Source organism: Hirundo rustica, chromosome 6 (genome assembly GCF_015227805.2).
Source record: "Hirundo rustica isolate bHirRus1 chromosome 6, bHirRus1.pri.v3, whole genome shotgun sequence".
Taxonomy (NCBI): Eukaryota; Metazoa; Chordata; class Aves; order Passeriformes; family Hirundinidae; genus Hirundo; species Hirundo rustica.
Window position 1 is genome coordinate 32,723,405 of NC_053455.1, and position 18,432 is coordinate 32,741,836.

Here is an 18,432-nt window from a genome sequence, read left to right on the forward strand (position 1 = left end):
AGTGACATACCCGTTCCCTGCAAGGAAATCTTTGTTCACTTTCTGAGACTAAGCTGCTATGAACTAGCTCCTTCCAGAAAATCTTTCCTACCATGTATCTGTACATTGCTGGGAACAGAAACCACATAGACAAGTATCACACTTTGAATGAAAGGGCTTCCAATATAATTTAAATATATGCTAAAACAGTCTGCAGGGAACTACTCTGTGCTGGGCAAATTCCTGCTTTGTGTAGTTCATTTGACTTGCTAAATCTCTTACATAATTATACTTCTGAATCAATAGTTACGATGAAAGTAGGAATGTGTGAATGAAAATTCTAAGAACAGGAGTGAGAAATATCATAAAATTAGGGAGAGGAAAAGAAGGTTTGGCATACAGCAAATCTTGTTCCAAGGTAGTTCATTTGCAAGCAGACATTTCACTTTGAATATAAAACATTAGGTTGCACATATGCACAAGCTAAAATTGAAAGAAACATACTAAAATGACAAATATTTTCCCACTATTTTAAGTGGACTGCAATTGTTATTTTATTAGTGAATTTTGAAGTTGGTAGCAAAAATGTTAGAAAAGGTTGGATTGGGTTTCAGGAGGTTTACTTTTTGTTTTAATTTTATGGTCTTCTTTCCTCTATAAAGCTTATTTCATCACTCTCATAGCTAAACTTTTTCTAACTAATATAAAAATAATTAGAAAGAATTGCAAAAACTTATCCAAGCTTGAGCAGGGTTTGGCCGACATGATCTTCAGAGGTCCCTTCCAGCCTCACCATTCCGTGATTCTGTGATAAATTTGCACATTTCTTCTGTGTAAGCCAAAATATATCCTGATATATCCATATTGTTTCCGGAAATGAATACATAAACATACATATTAATAAGAAGAGTATTTGATAGCTACCTATCATGGGTGCCGGAAATGTTTCCAATTAACCACTTTTTTGAAGTATGGTTTGTCAGAGTAAGTCCTGTGAAAAATACCTTCCTCAAAATAATTTGAAAAACAATAATAAATAGGATTGTAGAGTTGGAAATTTAATCACTCTGGTGTTTCAACACAAGAATTTTTCCCGTTAATCATGTTCACAGAAACTGTGACTTTTTTAGTTAGTTTTTAATAAACTATTTTAATGGCTAAGCCTAGTTTCTAACCTTTTCTGTGGCTTCTTGATTTGTTTTTTTCATAAAGAAGGCTGCCAGCTCCTTCCCTGTGACAATGCAGGGAGTGTGGGTGGGGTACACAGAGGCTCTCTGCTGGGAAGGATGGCTGGATTCCTGGAACCCTGATCTTGAGGGAAGTGAGCAAGCAGAGGACGGCAGGTTGTGAGGAGGAGGATTTTGCTGGAGTGTGGATTTTGTTTTGATTTAGTTGTGTGCTGATTAAAGTTAACAAAAATGTAAGATGGAGGTCATACCCAGCTAATGGATTGAGTTCCATGAATTAATCGAGAAAGTGCGGTTTTGTTCTGTGGTTTGTTTTGTTGTTTTTTTTTTTTTTTTTTTTTTTTTTTTTTTTTTTTTTTTTTTTTTTTTGATGATTGCATGGGAAATGCATTTCTTCAGATAACCATCTCTGGTTTCCATGGTGATCTTACTTCTGCTTGTTAAAGGTATTTTTAAGACTCTTCCACATTATTTGAAGCATTGCTAAAAGCTGGTACTTCAGGACTATCTCAGCTGTTGATGCCTGCATCAACATACTGTGTCTGGCAGTGAAATTCGAGGAGTACAAATTGGAAGAGGAGCGAAAGTAATTTTTGCTGCTCTGAATCAGACTAATGTACTCTGATAACATTTCATGGTCAAAGGGTGTTACTGTTTGCAGATTCAGTGAACTTGAACCACAATAAAGGCTATAAGGACTTCTGGGCAGCATGCTGTGGTGAGCCATTGCATTTACTTTCTCAGTACTTCTGTGCAATTTAATACACAGTGTGGCTGCTTATCTGTGATGTTTCTCAATTAAAAAGAAAGTAGGGGATGACTGGAAACAACAGTCTTTTCAATCTCATACCACAGAGTTGGTATATAGTACATGGAGATTTATTGAACATTGATAGTTAGGATAATAACAGGATAAAATGAACTCTGATTTGGCAGGCTTTAAACATGTTTCTAATGTGAAAAGAGCTGCTTCTTATGCAGTGGTTACCTTTAATATTTCACATTTCTTTTTTACTTGGAGAAATGGTCAAAGGCACAGATGAGCTCCTTATGGGGAGCAGCTGAGTTCGCTTGGTTTGTTCAGCTTGGAGGGGAGAAGGTGGAGGGGTGACCTCATTTCAGTCTACACCTTCCTCAAGGGAGGCAGCAGAATGGGAGGTGCTGATCTCCTCTCTCTGGTGACCAGCAATGGGACATGAGGAAATGGAATCAAGCTGCATCAGGGGAAGCTCAGATGGGACATGAGGAAGAGGTTCTTCACCGAGAGGGTGATTGGTCACTGGAACAGGCTCCCCAGAGAAGTGGTCACAGCACCAACCTTGACAGGGTTCAGGGAATATCTGGATGATGCTCTTAGTCATTCGGTTTAGTTGTAGGCAGTCTTGAGGGAGTCAATGAACTTCACTGTGCCCTCTCCAACTTCAGCTATTCTGTTCTAAGCTTGAGTTTTATGGCCTGCTTAGTCAGTCTGTGTACTGAGAAGGTTGTCAGAAATGTCCGGTGTTGTAGGGGTTTTATGCAGACACAGCTCACTCTCTGAAAAGACCAAAGGTATGCTTTTCCTTTTTAAAATAAAAACACTTCATCTTTCTCCGTTAGTGGAGGAACATGGCTCTATGTAGACCAGTTATCCAGCAGAAACCCTTCTGAAACTAACCTACGGTAGAAGATGACAGCTTTGCCCACTGTGAGGATGTACAACAACCCAGTACAATTGTAACCTAATGAGAATAAATTTTTCCCAGGTTCATCAGTGAAGGACTAATACATGGAGAGTGGAAAAGAGCCTCTAGACATTGTGAAAAGATTCAGAGCACAATTGGTATTCAGAGCACAATTGCTTGTTGAATTGCCTTGTTGCCTGGAACAGTGTTATCCTCTTCCATGGAAAGGAGTTGCTGGGGAAAATTGAGGACAGTGAGATGGGAAGTGTTTGCAGTTTTGTTCCAAAGCTTCTTGTATTTAATGCCATGCAAAGTTTCTGGTGTAATTTTTCCTCTGCTTTGGGATGCATGAAGGGAAATACTTGATTTGAAGGCATCAACACAAAGATCTACCAGTCTAAACTAAAACTGATCTGGCTCATTAGAGCAGTTTATTAATAGATAAATCAGAGTTGCAAATGAAAAAATGATGTTTGCCTGAGGCATTTTCACTGACTAATATTCCAATGTCCCAAGTAGACACTTCTGTCTGCTTATCCTTTTTTGCCTTTCAGGCTCTGATTTTATTTTATCTGTTTAAAGAGTTCCTCCTCATCTTTGAACCAGTACTTTTCTTTACACTTCATTCTCCCCATTTAGGATCAGTCAGAACCAGAGCTAATTTAATTTCCTTGTGACTCTCTGCTGTATATAAATGACAATATGACATTATTTCTAGAAACAATTTAACAGCTGAGAATATGGAGTCTTGAATGAAGTTCCTCTGCAAGACCTTGAAGAGTAGCTCAGTAGTTCTCTATAAGCTTCTGAAGGATTAGTGAAAACACTTCTGATTTCTTTTGGTTTTCTGTTCTTCATTAATATTAATTCTAACAAAGGTGAAACTTGCTTGGGAATTTATGTTATAAAATCAGTGCAATTGAAACTAGATGACAGAGCTAAATTCATTCAAAGCAAACAAAACCACACAAAAAAGCGTAGTTTTCTCCCCTCTCCAGGGCACTGTAAAAATATAATATAGAATGTAGAATATAGAATATCATAGATAGGATATAATATATAGAATAAATATGTTAGAAGTACTTTCTAATAGCTGTAGAGTTGGAGATATATTTGAAAGCAAGTGGTTTGATTAACTGAGTATCTCCTAGCAACTTAGAAAGTTTTAAATACAACTGATTGAATACTACCTGAGGAATACACTGTTGAGCCCAAAGCACCTGCCAAAACCAGGTGATGTTTCTTTAAATTACATCAGGTAGTAGAGATGTAACTCAATATTTTGTCAGTATCAAAAAGGAATTTGCATAAGACACATGACATAATATATAGAAAATTGAATCCCAAATGACATTCAGGTACTGCAGACTGAAATAGGAGATCTGTGAGGTAGATTTTAAAGTTAATAATGCATGCCTCTGTTGAAATAGCACTGTTTTATCAAGAAGCAGAGATAGACTTTTTGCGAGTGCTTGGTACTTGCCACTTGGTATACACATTGGCCATGTGAACAAGAATATGATTTTGCTGGTATTTTACATGGACAGCCATAGGAAAACTCTACTTGGCACATAAAAACTTGGGGTTTTTTATTTATTGGAGGAGGAATCAAGGCAAAGAATGACAGTGTCAACAGAGAGAAGCGTTGGGGGTCTGCAGCTGCTTTTTCATATATCAAACAGCAGCTTAAGATGCTGTTTTCTCTCATTATGTCCATTTGTAGGTAACCTACAAAAACGCTAACAAATCTGCCACATAAATCAATTACACTTCAACTCAAAAGAACTTCTGGTAAGTGTCAGCAACATAGAGTATTCACAACGTGGCTGTAGATACGGTCTGCAGTAAGAATAGTTTAACATTGCTTGGAGGTGGGAAGCTAAACTCTACTTTACATGCTGTCCAGCTGCAGAGAATAAATGGAGTTGTCTTGTCGAGCAGTATTTGTATGCTGGTAGCTATGCTTTGACTGATCTGGTGGTACTGCACAGTATGGCTTTGGGAGAAATAAAATAGACGAGAAAAATAATGTCTGTGAAGTCAGGATTGTAAAGCTGGGACCAGGTTACATGATGTTGTTAGATGATGTTACATGAGTGTGCCCCACTCAGCTGTCCTAGAAGAGATCTTTGCCTCCACAGATCAGAGGGCTGAAGCACTTTATCTAGACAGGCTAAAGAAGTTGGGGTTGTTAACCTGTAGCAGAAAAGGCTCCAGGGAGATGTCATTGCAGCCTTCAGGTTCCTCAAGGGGGCTACAAGAGAGCTGGCTGGAAAGGGATTTTTTTACTAGGGTATGTAGTGGTAGGACGAGGGCAAATGGCTTTAAGCTGAAAGAGAGCAGGTTTAATTTAGATATTAGCAAGAAATTCTTTACTTGTGAGGGTGGTGAGGCACTGGGATAGGTTGCTCACAGACATTTGTGGATGCTTCATCCCTGGATATGTTCAAAGACAGGTTAAATGGGACTTTGAGCAACTTGGTCTAGTGGAAATTGTCCCTGCCCATGGCAGGGGGGTTGGAATGAGATGATCTTTAAGGTCCCTTCCAACCCAAACTATTCTATGATTCTGTGATCTTTCTAAAGACAGGTTTTGAAAGGAGAGAAAATTCTGTGAGTTTTATGTATCTTGATATGCATTAGAAAAGGCCCGTGCTGTAAGAACAGATCACTTAATTTACTTTTGTGCTGTTGCTGTGTAAGATAGAATCATAGGGAATTTTGTGATGGAGAACTTGTGTCTATCATACGATATTTCTTTCTGAGATTTGGATGGAATGCAATGATAAGGGAAAAATAGTGTCATAGCTTATCCTGTTTTTTCTTCTGTACTTCTGTTTTACTGCTATCCATCCACCCTATTGGAAACAAGTGTGTAGAGCCTGAATATCTGAATCAGCAGGTTGCATTCTATGTATACTCCTGTAAAGTTATGTGCATCAAGTCTTTCTCTTTTTCTGTTCTGCTTGTCCTATTTGTTTTGTTATTATGTACATAGAGAATGTCTTGGGGGAGGGGGGAAGGTTGATTTCTTCTGGATGCAGCTTTACACAGGCCTATCTGTGCCATTGAAGTGGTCAGTGAAAAGAAAAGCAAGCTGCTGTGATCCACCTACAAACAGATTAAAACTACATACTTATATTTATATTTTAATTGTATCTGTATTAGTGATTTTTTATATTTAAAAAAGAATTCTGTACTATTTATTAAATATTAATATATAAAAATATAATATGAACACTTTTGCCAGTTTCTGTATTTGAATACTCAGGATGGACCACTTAATACAGGAATCATTGTAACTAAAAATATGGTTTGGATAGTTTTCTTAGGCATTTGCCTCTGAAATCCCCTAATTCATTCATTACTAGAAGCTGGGAAGGGATAGCTGGGGTGTAATTGTTTTTAGCCTTCTGCTTTATAAAGCCACTAGCTCTTACAGACTTCCTAATTTGAGCAGGATCAGGATCCAAATCAGTGATATCTGGCAAACTCCAAATAATTATTTTCATTTGCAGTACTAGGGAACATTCAAATCTGTTAAGATTATTGCTTTTGGGACCTGGGGTTAGTTTTTTGTTTGTCTGTTTGTTTTCCTTTTTTTATGCTTCCTGTCTCTACTCGCAGGTAACATCATGGTGCTGTGGTCAACTTGCAGAACAACGCTACTTAAATCTGTAACAAACCGCTTCATTAAGAATTTGGCCTGCTCGGGGATCTGTGCCAGCCTAGTCTGTGTGCCTTTTGACATTGCTCTTAGTGCCAGTCCACACTGCTGCTGGTGGATCTATACGATGCTCTTCTGCAGAATTGCCAAGTTTCTGCACAAAGTCTTCTGCTCAGTGACCATCCTTAGTTTTCCAGCCATTGCACTTGACAGGTAATGGGGAAAATTTGCCATGATCCTGGATTTTTCTTTCTTCCTTCTACCTTTATCTTGATAAATGTGGTATTGCTATCTGTAATGCACACCCACCGATGTTGCCTCTAGAACAGCATATTAGTTACCCTTCTCCAAGAAAACTTGTGATATGCCTCACAAAAAGCCCAAACTCCTACCACTTCCAAAGATAAGGGTGAAAAGTTAAGTCTGTCACGAAAACTCTGTGAGCTTCAAAGTCCACAGCAGTACTCCATTAGTAAGCAAACAATCAACATTTGAAATTTGAAGCCCATTTTTTGTTTTTTTCAAAATGCACGCAGAATGTTCAGCAATGCTTTTGCTCAGGGCTTGCCAACCACAGCTTGTGCAAAGCAAAACACAATTGTACTTCCAATAGATGGATACGTGTAATTTGTGACGAACAGCTTTTTCCAAATATCCAGAAAAAAATCTGTTACAAAACAATTTTTAAAACTATGTGTCTGGACTTTGAATGTGACATGTGCCTCCATCATGTCTTTTGAAATTTTGAGTGTGTGCAATGTACTGTCTAGTTTAAAAGTAAGTAAATAGTGAAATCTTCAAAGTAATACGTATATGCATCAGCCAAAGTGATGTACTGAAAGAAATTTTCACCACCAAAAAAGTGATCTTGACATTTAAATACTCATTTTTTTTCTACAGACAGACCTGCAAATGCAGACCTTTGGGGGCTGAGCTGATTTGTGTTGATTTTGGTTGTTTTTTTTTTTTTTCTTTTATAAACAGGTAGTCAGTTAGCAACCCAGTTAGGGATTTGGAGTGTTCTGCTCAGGTGGCTCCGGTGAGGTTTCTCAAAAGCAGCATGCGCACGAAAATAATTATAATTTTTTTTTTTTTTTTTTTTTTTTTTTTTTTTTGACAGATACTACTCTGTTTTATACCCCCTGGAAAGAAAAATATCTGATGCAAAATCCCGAGACCTGGTTATCTATATCTGGGCCCATGCAATAGTGGCCAGCATTCCAGTATTTGCTATGACAAATGTGTCTGATATTTATGCCATGTCCACTTGCTCTGAATCTTGGAGTTACTCCCTTGGCCACTTGATATATGTCATCATCTATAATATCACCACTGTGATTGTACCGGTGGCTGTGGTATTTCTCTTTATGATTCTTATTCGCAGAGCGCTGAGTGCCAGCCAGAAGAAAAAAGTTATCATAGCTGCATTAAGGACCCCTCAGAATACAGTTTCTATCCCATATGCCTCCCAGCGAGAAGCTGAGCTCCACATCATGCTGCTCTCCATGGTTATGATATTTATCTTCTGCAGTGTCCCCTATGTGACTTTGGTGATTTACCGCACCATACTCAATATTTCAGATATTTCGGTCTTCTTGCTCCTCACTGCTATTTGGTTACCCAAGGTCTCTTTGCTGGCCAATCCTTTGTTATTTTTAACTGTTAACAAATCAGTACGGAAGTGCTTAGTGGCGACAATAGTACAGCTGCACCGAAGGTTTAGCAGGAGAAACATTGTCAGCTCGGGCGGTATTGCAGATGATAATCTGGAGCCCAGTGTCCATTCAGGAAGCCAACTTCTGGAGATGTTTCACATAGGGCAACAACAAATCTTCAAGCCGATGGAAGATGAGGAGAATGAGACCAAATCCATTGGCTCTGGTGACTTTCAGCGGAAAAAAATTCCTACCGCCAGTTTAGAGCTAGAAGAGACTTCAGTTCACAGGTTAATACCACAGACGATTGCAGACTCTGCAGCTCAGGTGGCCCCAGCTGTGCCCACAGAAGGTGATACAGTAAATGACAAGTATTCCATGCAGTTTGGTTTTGGACCCTTTGAGCTGCCTCCACAGTGGCTCTCTGAAAACCGAAACAATAAGAAGCGACTCCTGCCTCCTTTGGGGAATACCCCCGAGGAGCTAATCCAGACAAAACAGCCTAAGTGTAAAGCAGAAAGAAAAGTCAGCAGAAACAATAAAGTCAGTATCTTTCCCAAGGTGGATTCTTAGTAAGAGCAAGAGCTTTAAGTGACAGAGAAAGGTCACTTTCTATTACATGTTTGATCCCATGGATCTTGATTATGTTGAAATTTGTTACAGCCTGATTTTTTTTGCCAGATATAAGTTAAATGAACAAAAAAAAAGGAAAAACATATATACAAGTGTTCCTTATTAATACGAAATACTTAATGAAAATAATATATCCAATATATATGGAAATTTGTAGTTTGATCTCTGAAATCCTTATGATGATACCTTGTTACTAACTTTCAAAAGTACGTATGAATTTGGGAACTCTTTTTACGGCTGAATTATGGAAATATGGCAATTGGTTTTCTGGGAGATGTTATGTTGTATTGAAATGGACTGGGCATCAAAGTAACTTAACAGGAAAGGCCGTAGAGAGCAGAAGACATGCAGCATGGTAAGTCCTACTCTCCCACAAATAGACACAGCAAGATTCTGCACATTTCATTAATGAAGTAGGATGGACTATTAAGTGCATTTGTTTTCTGTTACGTGCATTTGATCAGTGTTAAAACTTGTTGAATTTTTTTGCACAAATTAGTTACCAAGCATCTTCCAAACATCTAAAGTATTTTAAAACTTAACCCGTTGTTTTTTAGCCTAAAACCTCCACAAATCCAAGAATACCCAAATCATCATGTGTGTTAAACGTGAAAAAGACCTGAAAAAGAACCTTTTATAAAGATCCCACTTATATTCTTGTAGTTTGAGTAAAAACTGGATTGGAGACCATGCAGGACAAATCCTGACTCCAATAAACAAATATGTATGTGGTAAGAATCCTGTGATAAAGGGCATATACAAACGTCCCTAAAGTGTAACGTATGTATTAGGTAAGCAATTAAGGCGTAAGCCTTGAAATAAACTTAGCTGCTGGTGCACTCTGCTGTTTTCTTAGGGGAAAGCTAGCAAATGAAAGAAATAGGTGTGAAATGCTAGTGGCCTCTCTCTGAGCACGACAGTCTCAGTTTCTGAATCTCTCACTCTCACACACACAGAGACTCACAGAGAGGGATTCTGAGTGTTTCAGTGACAACTGAACAGTTGGGTGAAGAAGCTGGCAACAGACCTCAAAAGGCAGAGGCTTATTAATGCTGTTGCTCAATATTGCCAGAGGTAGAGAAGTTTTCCTTCCATCTTCACAGACAGATACCAACCCTCCTGCTCCACTCGTCTCGAAGAGCAGATCACCCAGTGTATGAACACAAGACTTTCAAATCTGGTGCCTAATTCCTGAGTGAGTCAGTCATGCCAACCCTGGTATCAGCTCAGCAGCCTTTCTGTGAGAGTTCAGGCATTTTGCTGCAGCTTGCCTCTCTGCACAGTCACAGGCATAATGTCTCATTTATACTGAATGTGAACTTTAAACTGTGTCTTGTTAGGTGACCTAAAACTATTGCAGCTGTGGCATTTTAGTTCTTGTTCAGTTTCAGGTAGTCTGTCATCTGCAGTCAGTGTTGTCTCTGTTGTCTCTGCTTCTTAAAAGCACAATCTTGTACCACCTGTTTGCTCCTTGTGGTTTTCCTGTACTTCAGCCTTTTGCTGCATGCTGAACCTTTATCTGTGATTACTGCCTGTTTATGAAAGTAGTTTTCTTTAAAGCATACTTTAAAAGGGACAAGGTGAAGAATCTTGACAAGTTCACGGTAACTTACTAAATCCAACCAGCTAATCTTAAAAGTGAGAAAAAAATTCTGCTAAAGCAGAATGTACTTTTTCTTCCTTTGACATGGTTGAAGGAAGTCACCAGCTTCTGATGGCTCCAAGGTTGTGGATTTCTACAAGTCATTAAAAGCAAATGTTTTAATAAAAGTGTATTTAAAGAAAAGTGTATAAATAGTGTGTAAAATATGTTTTTCTCCATTTCCTCTTTGGTTTCAGTGCATTTAATTTCTTGCTAGTTAAAGAGCTTCTCAGCTTGGGAGTGAGAAAAAGTCTTCAAGGGGTCCAGGTGGGTGGTGGAAGCCTGAGCTGCCCTTCTTAGATACAGAGATGAGAAGACAAACATAGGTTGCCTGAAATCAGACAGAAGAAAGACTCCAGAAAAAAAATTGGTCTTTCTGTGGCAGAGGTGGAGAAGTACTACAGCATGTATTTTTTTAAGTGCCAATAAAAAGTAATTTAATGGAGTGTTTGTTTTTCCAAAGTAAGTGAAAGAACAGATGCCATTGAGAAAATCTTGAAAACCTAAAAATCAAAGTAGGAGTTGCAGTTTCCTTATGAATTTTGGCTAAGTTTAACATTCATGTCCTGCTTACATATAGGTACTGCTCAAAATCTCTGATTACTGATTGGGGATAAATGTTTACTCAGATCTGAATTCCTTTGAAGAAAGCAAACTTGGTTCTGTCCTTTTCAACTCTCATGCTGAATGAAACACCAGTGAAAAAATTTAGAGTTAAATTGTATATAATCTTGTGTTATATCTGGAAGGCGAAGGGTTTGTGATGGGTTTTTACTGTTGAGACAAAAATACCTATTTTTTTTTTTTTAAAAAGTAAACACTTGATTGTATTTTTTTTAGCAGATTATATCCAAAGACATTGAAATCCTTCAGCAAGAAATTAACTACAGTGGTTTTCCATACCTCAGGAACTGAGGATGTTTTTAGTCCATCTTTCAGCAATTTATTCATGTGGAAAAGATTAACAAAAGCACATCTTTTTATAGAAAAAAAAAATATTTATAAAACCCAGCCTGTTTAATCTGTGTAAAATTCACAAACCATTCTCTATGCTAGAACTGCCATCAGGAAACACTATGCAAGATGGAGTATTTGACTTTCATTTTTAATTCCGTGTAAGACAGTGGTAGCCTTGAGTCATTATGGCTGTCTCTTGGATTATTGTTCAAATTATTCACCTGGAAAAACTGTTTTCCAGTTCCAGCATGGGAAAAAAAAAAAAATCAAGTCCTGTTATACCATCACATTAAAGTTACACAGAAGTAACTTATGGGGTTTTTTTTAGTCTTTTTGGTTTTTTTGTGGTTCCTTTTAACCACCACAGGTTAAAGTTTGGTAAGATAAATGTTTATTTCTAGATTATTGAAGAACAAAAGGGAAATACAAAGCAAAGCCATGGGAATTTAAAAAGAAAAAGCTGGGGTAATTTGGCCAGTGCAAAATGATTCAAAGGCTAAATCTTACTACTGGAGAATAAACTTGAAGGTAGGAAATAGTTAAACCCCATTCTAGCACTTAAGGGAGGAAAATAGAGCACATATTAAACAAAGGAGGAAATAATTTTAAAAGGATGAAAAGACTACAAGAACAATGTCAATTTATTGTTCTGAGATAACCTTAAAAAATACTGTTAAATTCAAACAAACATCACGTAAAAATAATAATAATAATAATAATAATAATAATAAAAAAAATAATAATAATACAAACAAAAAAAACCCCAAACCTGAATGAAATGAAAAACCAAAACAATCTTTTAGTACCAAATAATACTATGTTGGTGGAATACTTTAAAAAGTGTATTTTGCTCTTCTCTGTAAGGAGAAAGTGGACTGTTTTTAAAAGGAAGCATAAGAAATACCAAGTGAGATCCAGTTCCTGAATATACATTTGTTAATGCAACCCAGGGTTTCTCCAGCAGCAGCTCTGTATCCTGAGGTTCCCTATGGCTAAGCATACTGCACTGGGATGGTGATTTCCTCCAGAAACTCCTTTGTGCACACTACTTGACTAAGCAGTATTACAACTTCTTGGCCTCCATTTCTGTGAAACTAAACCCTCTGCATTTTGCTTGGATCACTTCCTAAGCTACAGAAGGTCCTGAGAAACTTGCAGGATCAAATTTTTTGGGTTGCCTTGCACCCGTTTGGTGCAAACTCCCACCGCAGCACTGAGAGATTTCAGCATGACACAGTCCACCTTGAGCTGCTGCTTCCCGCACTCTGCTCTTGTCCTGCAGCAGAAGGTGTCACAACACGGAAAGCAGTTTTGTCAACGCTTGCATTTATTCCAATTCAAGTCAAAGGTATAATAAACAATGGAAGTTTTATCATTGAGTCTGGACTTAGCGTTTTAGTTTGGCCTGTCTCCCTCAGCTGGCAGGTTACTGTGCTGTATCACTGTTGCAGATGGCGCACATGGCAGAACTCATCCTCACCAAGGGTTTCTGGAAAAATTTGAATATGGCCCAGAATTCATGGCTCTTTGCCCTTGACTTGGCACATATCAGTCAGAATATACTAACACATAATCACTTGTCGTTTGCAAGAAAAGAGTCTGTTTACTGCCCTAACCTTTAGAGGAATTGATACAGTGAATATTATCTGTGCTTGTCCTAACCTGAATACTGGAACTGCTACAGTCCGCCTTAGAAATACTGCCTATGGTAAATAAAAGGTACTTCAGGTGAGTACATAGAAATATATAAAAACTAATCAAAGGTAAATAACTAATGAGCATTCAAAAAGAGTTCTGATTACCTATTTCTCTATTAAAAGGCTTTTCTGAAGTGGAGTATGAAAGTAAGCAGTAGTAATTGGGAGCAAGTTCCCTGTATGTCCCATGTTGTTTGTATTTTTTTTTTTTTTTTAATTGGATCAGGAAGAAAAGCATAAATAAATTCTGTTACTATGACAACTGTGTTCTGAGCATCAAGACAGCTTGTCTAAATGTGATTTCATCATGTTATAACCTATCTTTTAGGATGAAAAACACATCTTGGAGTGCTTTTCTTGCTGTCCACTTCCTAGACACAAAGAGTTTTTTTCATTCCAACCTTTTTTTTTTTTTTTTTTTTTTTTTTTTTTTTTTAATTGTCATACTTCAAAGAACTATCTAGTTTATCTTGGAACAAAATTGACCTGTTCCTGGAAAGGCAAAAAAAAGAAAGCACACCCTTGATTCAGCTTTTCTTGTTCAAGCTTCAGTATAAGTACACCTGCCACCCATAACAGTATTTGAGATTATGTAATATTTAATGTTATTTAAAAAGTTCAGTCCTTATTGGAGAGGAAGACTCTTAGGACCTGATTTACAGGATTTGAGAGGAACTCTACGAACCTCTTCTTTGGGTCTTCCAGGACATATAGCAGATGGTAAGATCAACTGTGGTTTGAGATATCCTTGCTAAGCCATTATTACTCAATCTCAGATGTGACAGCCTCATTGGAAAAAATTTTGGGGCAGTTACACCTAGCTGCTTGCCATACCTCATTATGCATAGTTAATGTAATTCCTAATACACAAACCCCATATTTTAGTTTAGGCAATTTGGAATGATATTGTCCATTCTATTGCTTTCTCATTGTCATTGCTGGCCTTAGATACTCAACTTGCACATGTAAATGTGCATTCTTCTATTTTTTCCTTCCAATCATCATCTGCACCATCTGGCAAGCAGCACAGGATCCAAACACCGCTATGGTATTGCATTAGGAATCACTAGACGTGTTATAATTTTAACGTACCAGAGCTCAGCACGCTTAGGGAGGAGGCAAAACCACACAGGGTTTGTTAGTGCATCTTCTCTGTCTTCAGTTCTTAACTGTGAACTACATTGCATTGCTACTACAGTAAATAACCAGGAAAAATTATTCACTGGCACATGTGACAGTAAAACGCCACATACTCTAGGCATCAATAAAAGCTCTACTGCAGACCGCAGTACATAACACCACTAGCTAAGTGAGGTTTATTTTGGCACAAAAAATTGTCAGTCAAAATCTTAATTTGAACGAGATGCATGTTGTTTCTTCAGAAAAAACCTGTTTCTTGTGAATTTGTACTGCCAATGAAAACCTGATTTGGACACACTTGGGTGTCAAAGGAAGCAGTAGAAGCCCGGAGTTGTCTTTTTTTTTTTTTTTTTTTTTTTTTTTTTAAAGTTAGTCGAACATTAACGTTTTTAATGTTAGTCCTCACATTTTGTTTAAATGCAGGAGAGATAAAAAGGGATGGGATTAGGAAGGCAGTTGCGCTCCCCTTATTAATTCCTTATTAACAGTGAATATTCACGTAAAAAGTGACCACAGTAATAATTTCAAGTTTTAACGGGATTATTTAAAAGTGATTCAACTATCCTTGTGTGCGAGCATGACACAATTAATGCAGAAGCCCGGATGCGCAGAGAACACCAGTAATTCACAGCACCGGCACCGTTCCCGAGGGGCAGCGCGGTGACTTTTCTTTCCCGCCGCTCGAACGGGTGCGGCACGGGGGGGCTCGGAGAAGGAGGCGCCCTGCAGGCAGCGCTGCTCTCTCCCGGGACAGAGAGGGCAGAGCCGCAGCGGGGCCCAGGGAGAGCTCGGTCACGTCCGGAGCCCTGGCAACGGAGCGGGAACGGAGCGGGAGCCACCGCCAGCACCGCGCCGCCACAGCCCGCACCTATCGCGAGACCTCGCCGGCCTGGGCGTCAAGGCAACGGCGGCGGCGCCCGCTGCTGCTGCTGCTGCTGCTGCTGCTGCCCTCCCGCGGTAAGGCCGGGGCTCCTGCCTGCCTGCCTGCCATCCTCCCTGCCTTCCTCCCTGCCTGCCTGCCATCCTCCCTGCCTGCCTGCCTTCCTCCCTGCCTGCCTTCCTCCCTGCCTGCCTGCCTTCCTCCCTGCCTGCCTGCCATCCTCCCTGCCTGCCTGCCTTCCTCCCTGCCTGCCTGCCATCCTCCCTGCCTGCCTTCCTCCCTCCCTGCCTGCCTTCCTCCCTGCCTGCCTGCCTTCCTCCCTGCCTGCCTGCCTCCCTCCCTGCCTGCCTGCCATCCTCCCTGCCTGCCTGCCATCCTCCCTTGCCTGCCATCCTCCCTCCCTCCCTGCCATCCTCCCTGCCTGCCTGCCTTCCTCCCTGCCTGCCTGCCATCCTCCCTCCCTGCCTGCCTGCCTTCCTCCCTGCCTGCCTGCCTCCCTCCCTGCCTGCCTGCCATCCTCCCTGCCTGCCTGCCTTCCTCCTTGCCTGCCTGCCTGCCTTCCTCCCTCCCTGCCTGCCTTCCTCCCTGCCTGCCTGCCTTCCTCCTTGCCTGCCTGCCTTCCTCCCTGCCTGCCTGCCATCCTCCCTCCCTGCCTGCCTGCCTGCCTTCCTCCCTGCCTGCCTGCCATCCTCCTTGCCTGCCTGCCTTCCTCCCTGCCTGCCTGCCTTCCTCCTTGCCTGCCTGCCTTCCTCCCTGCCTGCCTGCCTTCCTCCCTGCCTGCCTGCCATCCTCCCTGCCTGCCTGCCATCCTCCCTGCCTGCCTGCCATCCTCCCTGCCTGCCTGCCTTCCTCCCTGCCTGCCTGCCATCCTCCCTGCCTGCCTTCCTCCCTCCCTGCCTGCCTTCCTCCCTGCCTGCCTGCCTTCCTCCCTGCCTGCCTGCCTCCCTCCCTGCCTGCCTGCCATCCTCCCTGCCTGCCTGCCATCCTCCCTTGCCTGCCATCCTCCCTCCCTCCCTGCCATCCTCCCTGCCTGCCTGCCTTCCTCCCTGCCTGCCTGCCATCCTCCCTCCCTGCCTGCCTGCCTTCCTCCCTGCCTGCCTGCCTCCCTCCCTGCCTGCCTGCCTTCCTCCTTGCCTGCCTGCCTGCCTTCCTCCCTCCCTGCCTGCCTTCCTCCCTGCCTGCCTGCCTTCCTCCTTGCCTGCCTGCCTTCCTCCCTGCCTGCCTGCCATCCTCCCTCCCTGCCTGCCTGCCTGCCTTCCTCCCTGCCTGCCTGCCATCCTCCTTGCCTGCCTGCCTTCCTCCCTGCCTGCCTGCCTTCCTCCTTGCCTGCCTGCCTTCCTCCCTGCCTGCCTGCCTTCCTCCCTGCCTGCCTGCCTTCCTCCCTGCCTGCCTGCCATCCTCCCTGCCTGCCTGCCTTCCTCCCTCCCTGCCTGCCTGCCGGCCATCCTCCCTCCCTGCCTGCCTTCCTCCCTGCCTGCCTGCCATCCTCCCTGCCTGCCTGCCATCCTCCCTGCCTGCCTGCCATCCTCCCTGCCTGCCTGCCATCCTCCCTGCCTGCCGGCCATCCTCCCTGCCTGCCTGCCTGCCGGCCATCCTCCCTCCCTGCCTGCCTTCCTCCCTCCCTGCCTGCCTTCCTCCCTGCCTGCCGGCCATCCTCCCTGCTTGCCTGCCTTCCTCCCTGCCTGCCTTCCTCCCTGCCTTCGTTTCTGCTTTCCTCCCTATCTTCCTGCCTTCCTGCCTTCTTCCCTGCCTTCGTCTCTGCTTTCCTCCCTGCCTTCCTTTCTGCCTTCCTCCCTGCCTGCCCGCCCGCTTTTTTTCCTCCTTGCCTCGCTTATATTGAACTAAAGACTTGTATTCACTTGAGCCTTCTGAGAATTGCCAGTGCGTGTCATAATGCACTTAGAGGTCTAATTCCTGGGAATTCACACAGGAGTGGTGTTGGTGGTTTTTTTGTTTGTTTGTTTGTTTGTTTGTTTGTTTTTTAAGAGAAACGTGCATGTCTGTGGTTTAAACTCAAAACTGAACAGAGGTTGGGAATGTGAATGTTTAGGTTTAGGAACTTCCTATATGAACATAAGTGGCATTTCGCTGTTTTAGTTGTGTACAAGATGTGTCTAAAATGCCTCATTCTTTTGTTGGTGCCTTGTCGGTCCAATGATTAAAAAAAAAAAAAAAAAAAAAAAAAAAAGGAAAAGAAGAGCTATGATGATTCCCTTGCTGTGAGATTACTTGATGTCATTCAAAGTGTCTTTGATAGTAAGCATGCTTGAATACTTTGGTTGGCTTGATGATATAAATAGATATTTGTATGTATATTAAAAAGCACGTGCTTGAGTGGCAAGCTAAACCGGAAAAACCTCGCAACATGGAGTTGCTAGAAAGCATTTGAAACTTACATGATCTATATCTGAAATATTGCAGGGCTTGTAGTGCTTTTATTATGAAACCGTTCATTTGAAATGTTGATTTTTCTCTCTTTTTCCCAATTTTAGGTTAACAGTGGATATTACAAGTGGGAGCTTGGAGGAAATTTCAAGGCTTACACCTAGCTCAAGACCTAATTGGAGATCTTTAAATACATCTATGGAGTCATTAACACCAGAAACATATTTGCAAAAGGTAATTTTTCACTCCTTCAGCAGGTTAAAACCTCTATGCCTAATTCTTCATAGTAGAATGCTACAGAAGTAATATTCAGCTTTTTTAGTTTCATATGTACCCTAGCCTGGCAATCCCAAATCTGACAGTCTCGAGAATGATGAGCTTGAGAATCAATGTGAAATCTAAGAAAGAGAACTCTTTCTTAGTATCAGTATCAGGCCTGGAAATGGTCCTTTTCTTTAAGAAGTACACTGCAGTATTGTACAGAATTGTTGTTGTCCTTTGTGATAGTATGTGAGAATTGTGGTTATCTTCTTCAGCCAAAACATTCCTGTTTTCATGGTGGCAATAATTTACATTTCATAGGTTGATTCACCTGTCAGTTTGGCTGATGGTTATCAGAGAGGCAGTCTAGAAGATTGCTGTGCAGCAGAAAACAAAGGCGATGACAGAGATAAATCTGATGTCCAGGAAGTAAGAACAGATCAGCAAACAGCGGAGAGTACGACCATGTCTCTTCTGAAGTGTCTGTGGAATCCTGACACATTGTCAGGTGGGAATGACTAAAACTCTCTTGTGTTGTGACTACGCCAAATATCAAGTTTTTAGAGTTTGGGAACAACTCTACTGATGGAGGGAATAGAGGTTGCAAATAGGCAAAATTCATTCTGGAAAAGAAGATGTCAAAATCCATGCTTTCACTTCTCTTCACTATTTGAAATCCACCTTT

At 41.3% G+C, this 18,432-nt stretch overlaps 2 protein-coding genes across 6 annotated transcripts in view; both read left to right on the plus strand.

The window, feature by feature from the left end:
- Positions 1-10,550, plus strand: part of GPR176 (G protein-coupled receptor 176) — a 33,951-nt gene extending 23,401 nt beyond the window's left edge. Inside the window, exons 2-3 of the mRNA XM_040067486.2 lie at positions 6,458-6,710; positions 7,618-10,550. Of these exons, the coding sequence (XP_039923420.1) occupies positions 6,458-6,710; positions 7,618-8,725 (1,361 nt within the window). The 3' untranslated portion in view covers positions 8,726-10,550. The remainder of the gene's footprint in view (positions 1-6,457; positions 6,711-7,617) is intronic.
- A 4,540-nt stretch (positions 10,551-15,090) lies between these two features.
- The window catches only part of FSIP1 (fibrous sheath interacting protein 1), a 75,300-nt gene continuing 71,958 nt past the window's right edge, over positions 15,091-18,432 (plus strand). For 2 of the 5 annotated variants that reach the window (XM_058421068.1, XM_040067711.2), the window contains exons 1-3: positions 16,664-17,038; positions 17,594-17,720; positions 18,069-18,255. In XM_058421068.1, the coding sequence (XP_058277051.1) occupies positions 17,685-17,720; positions 18,069-18,255 (223 nt within the window). In that variant the 5' untranslated portion in view covers positions 16,664-17,038; positions 17,594-17,684. Of the gene's footprint in view, positions 15,179-16,663; positions 17,043-17,593; positions 17,721-18,068; positions 18,256-18,432 lie in introns of those variants that run through there. The other 3 variants (XM_040067716.2, XM_040067713.2, XM_040067714.2) reach the window with 3 other exon arrangements.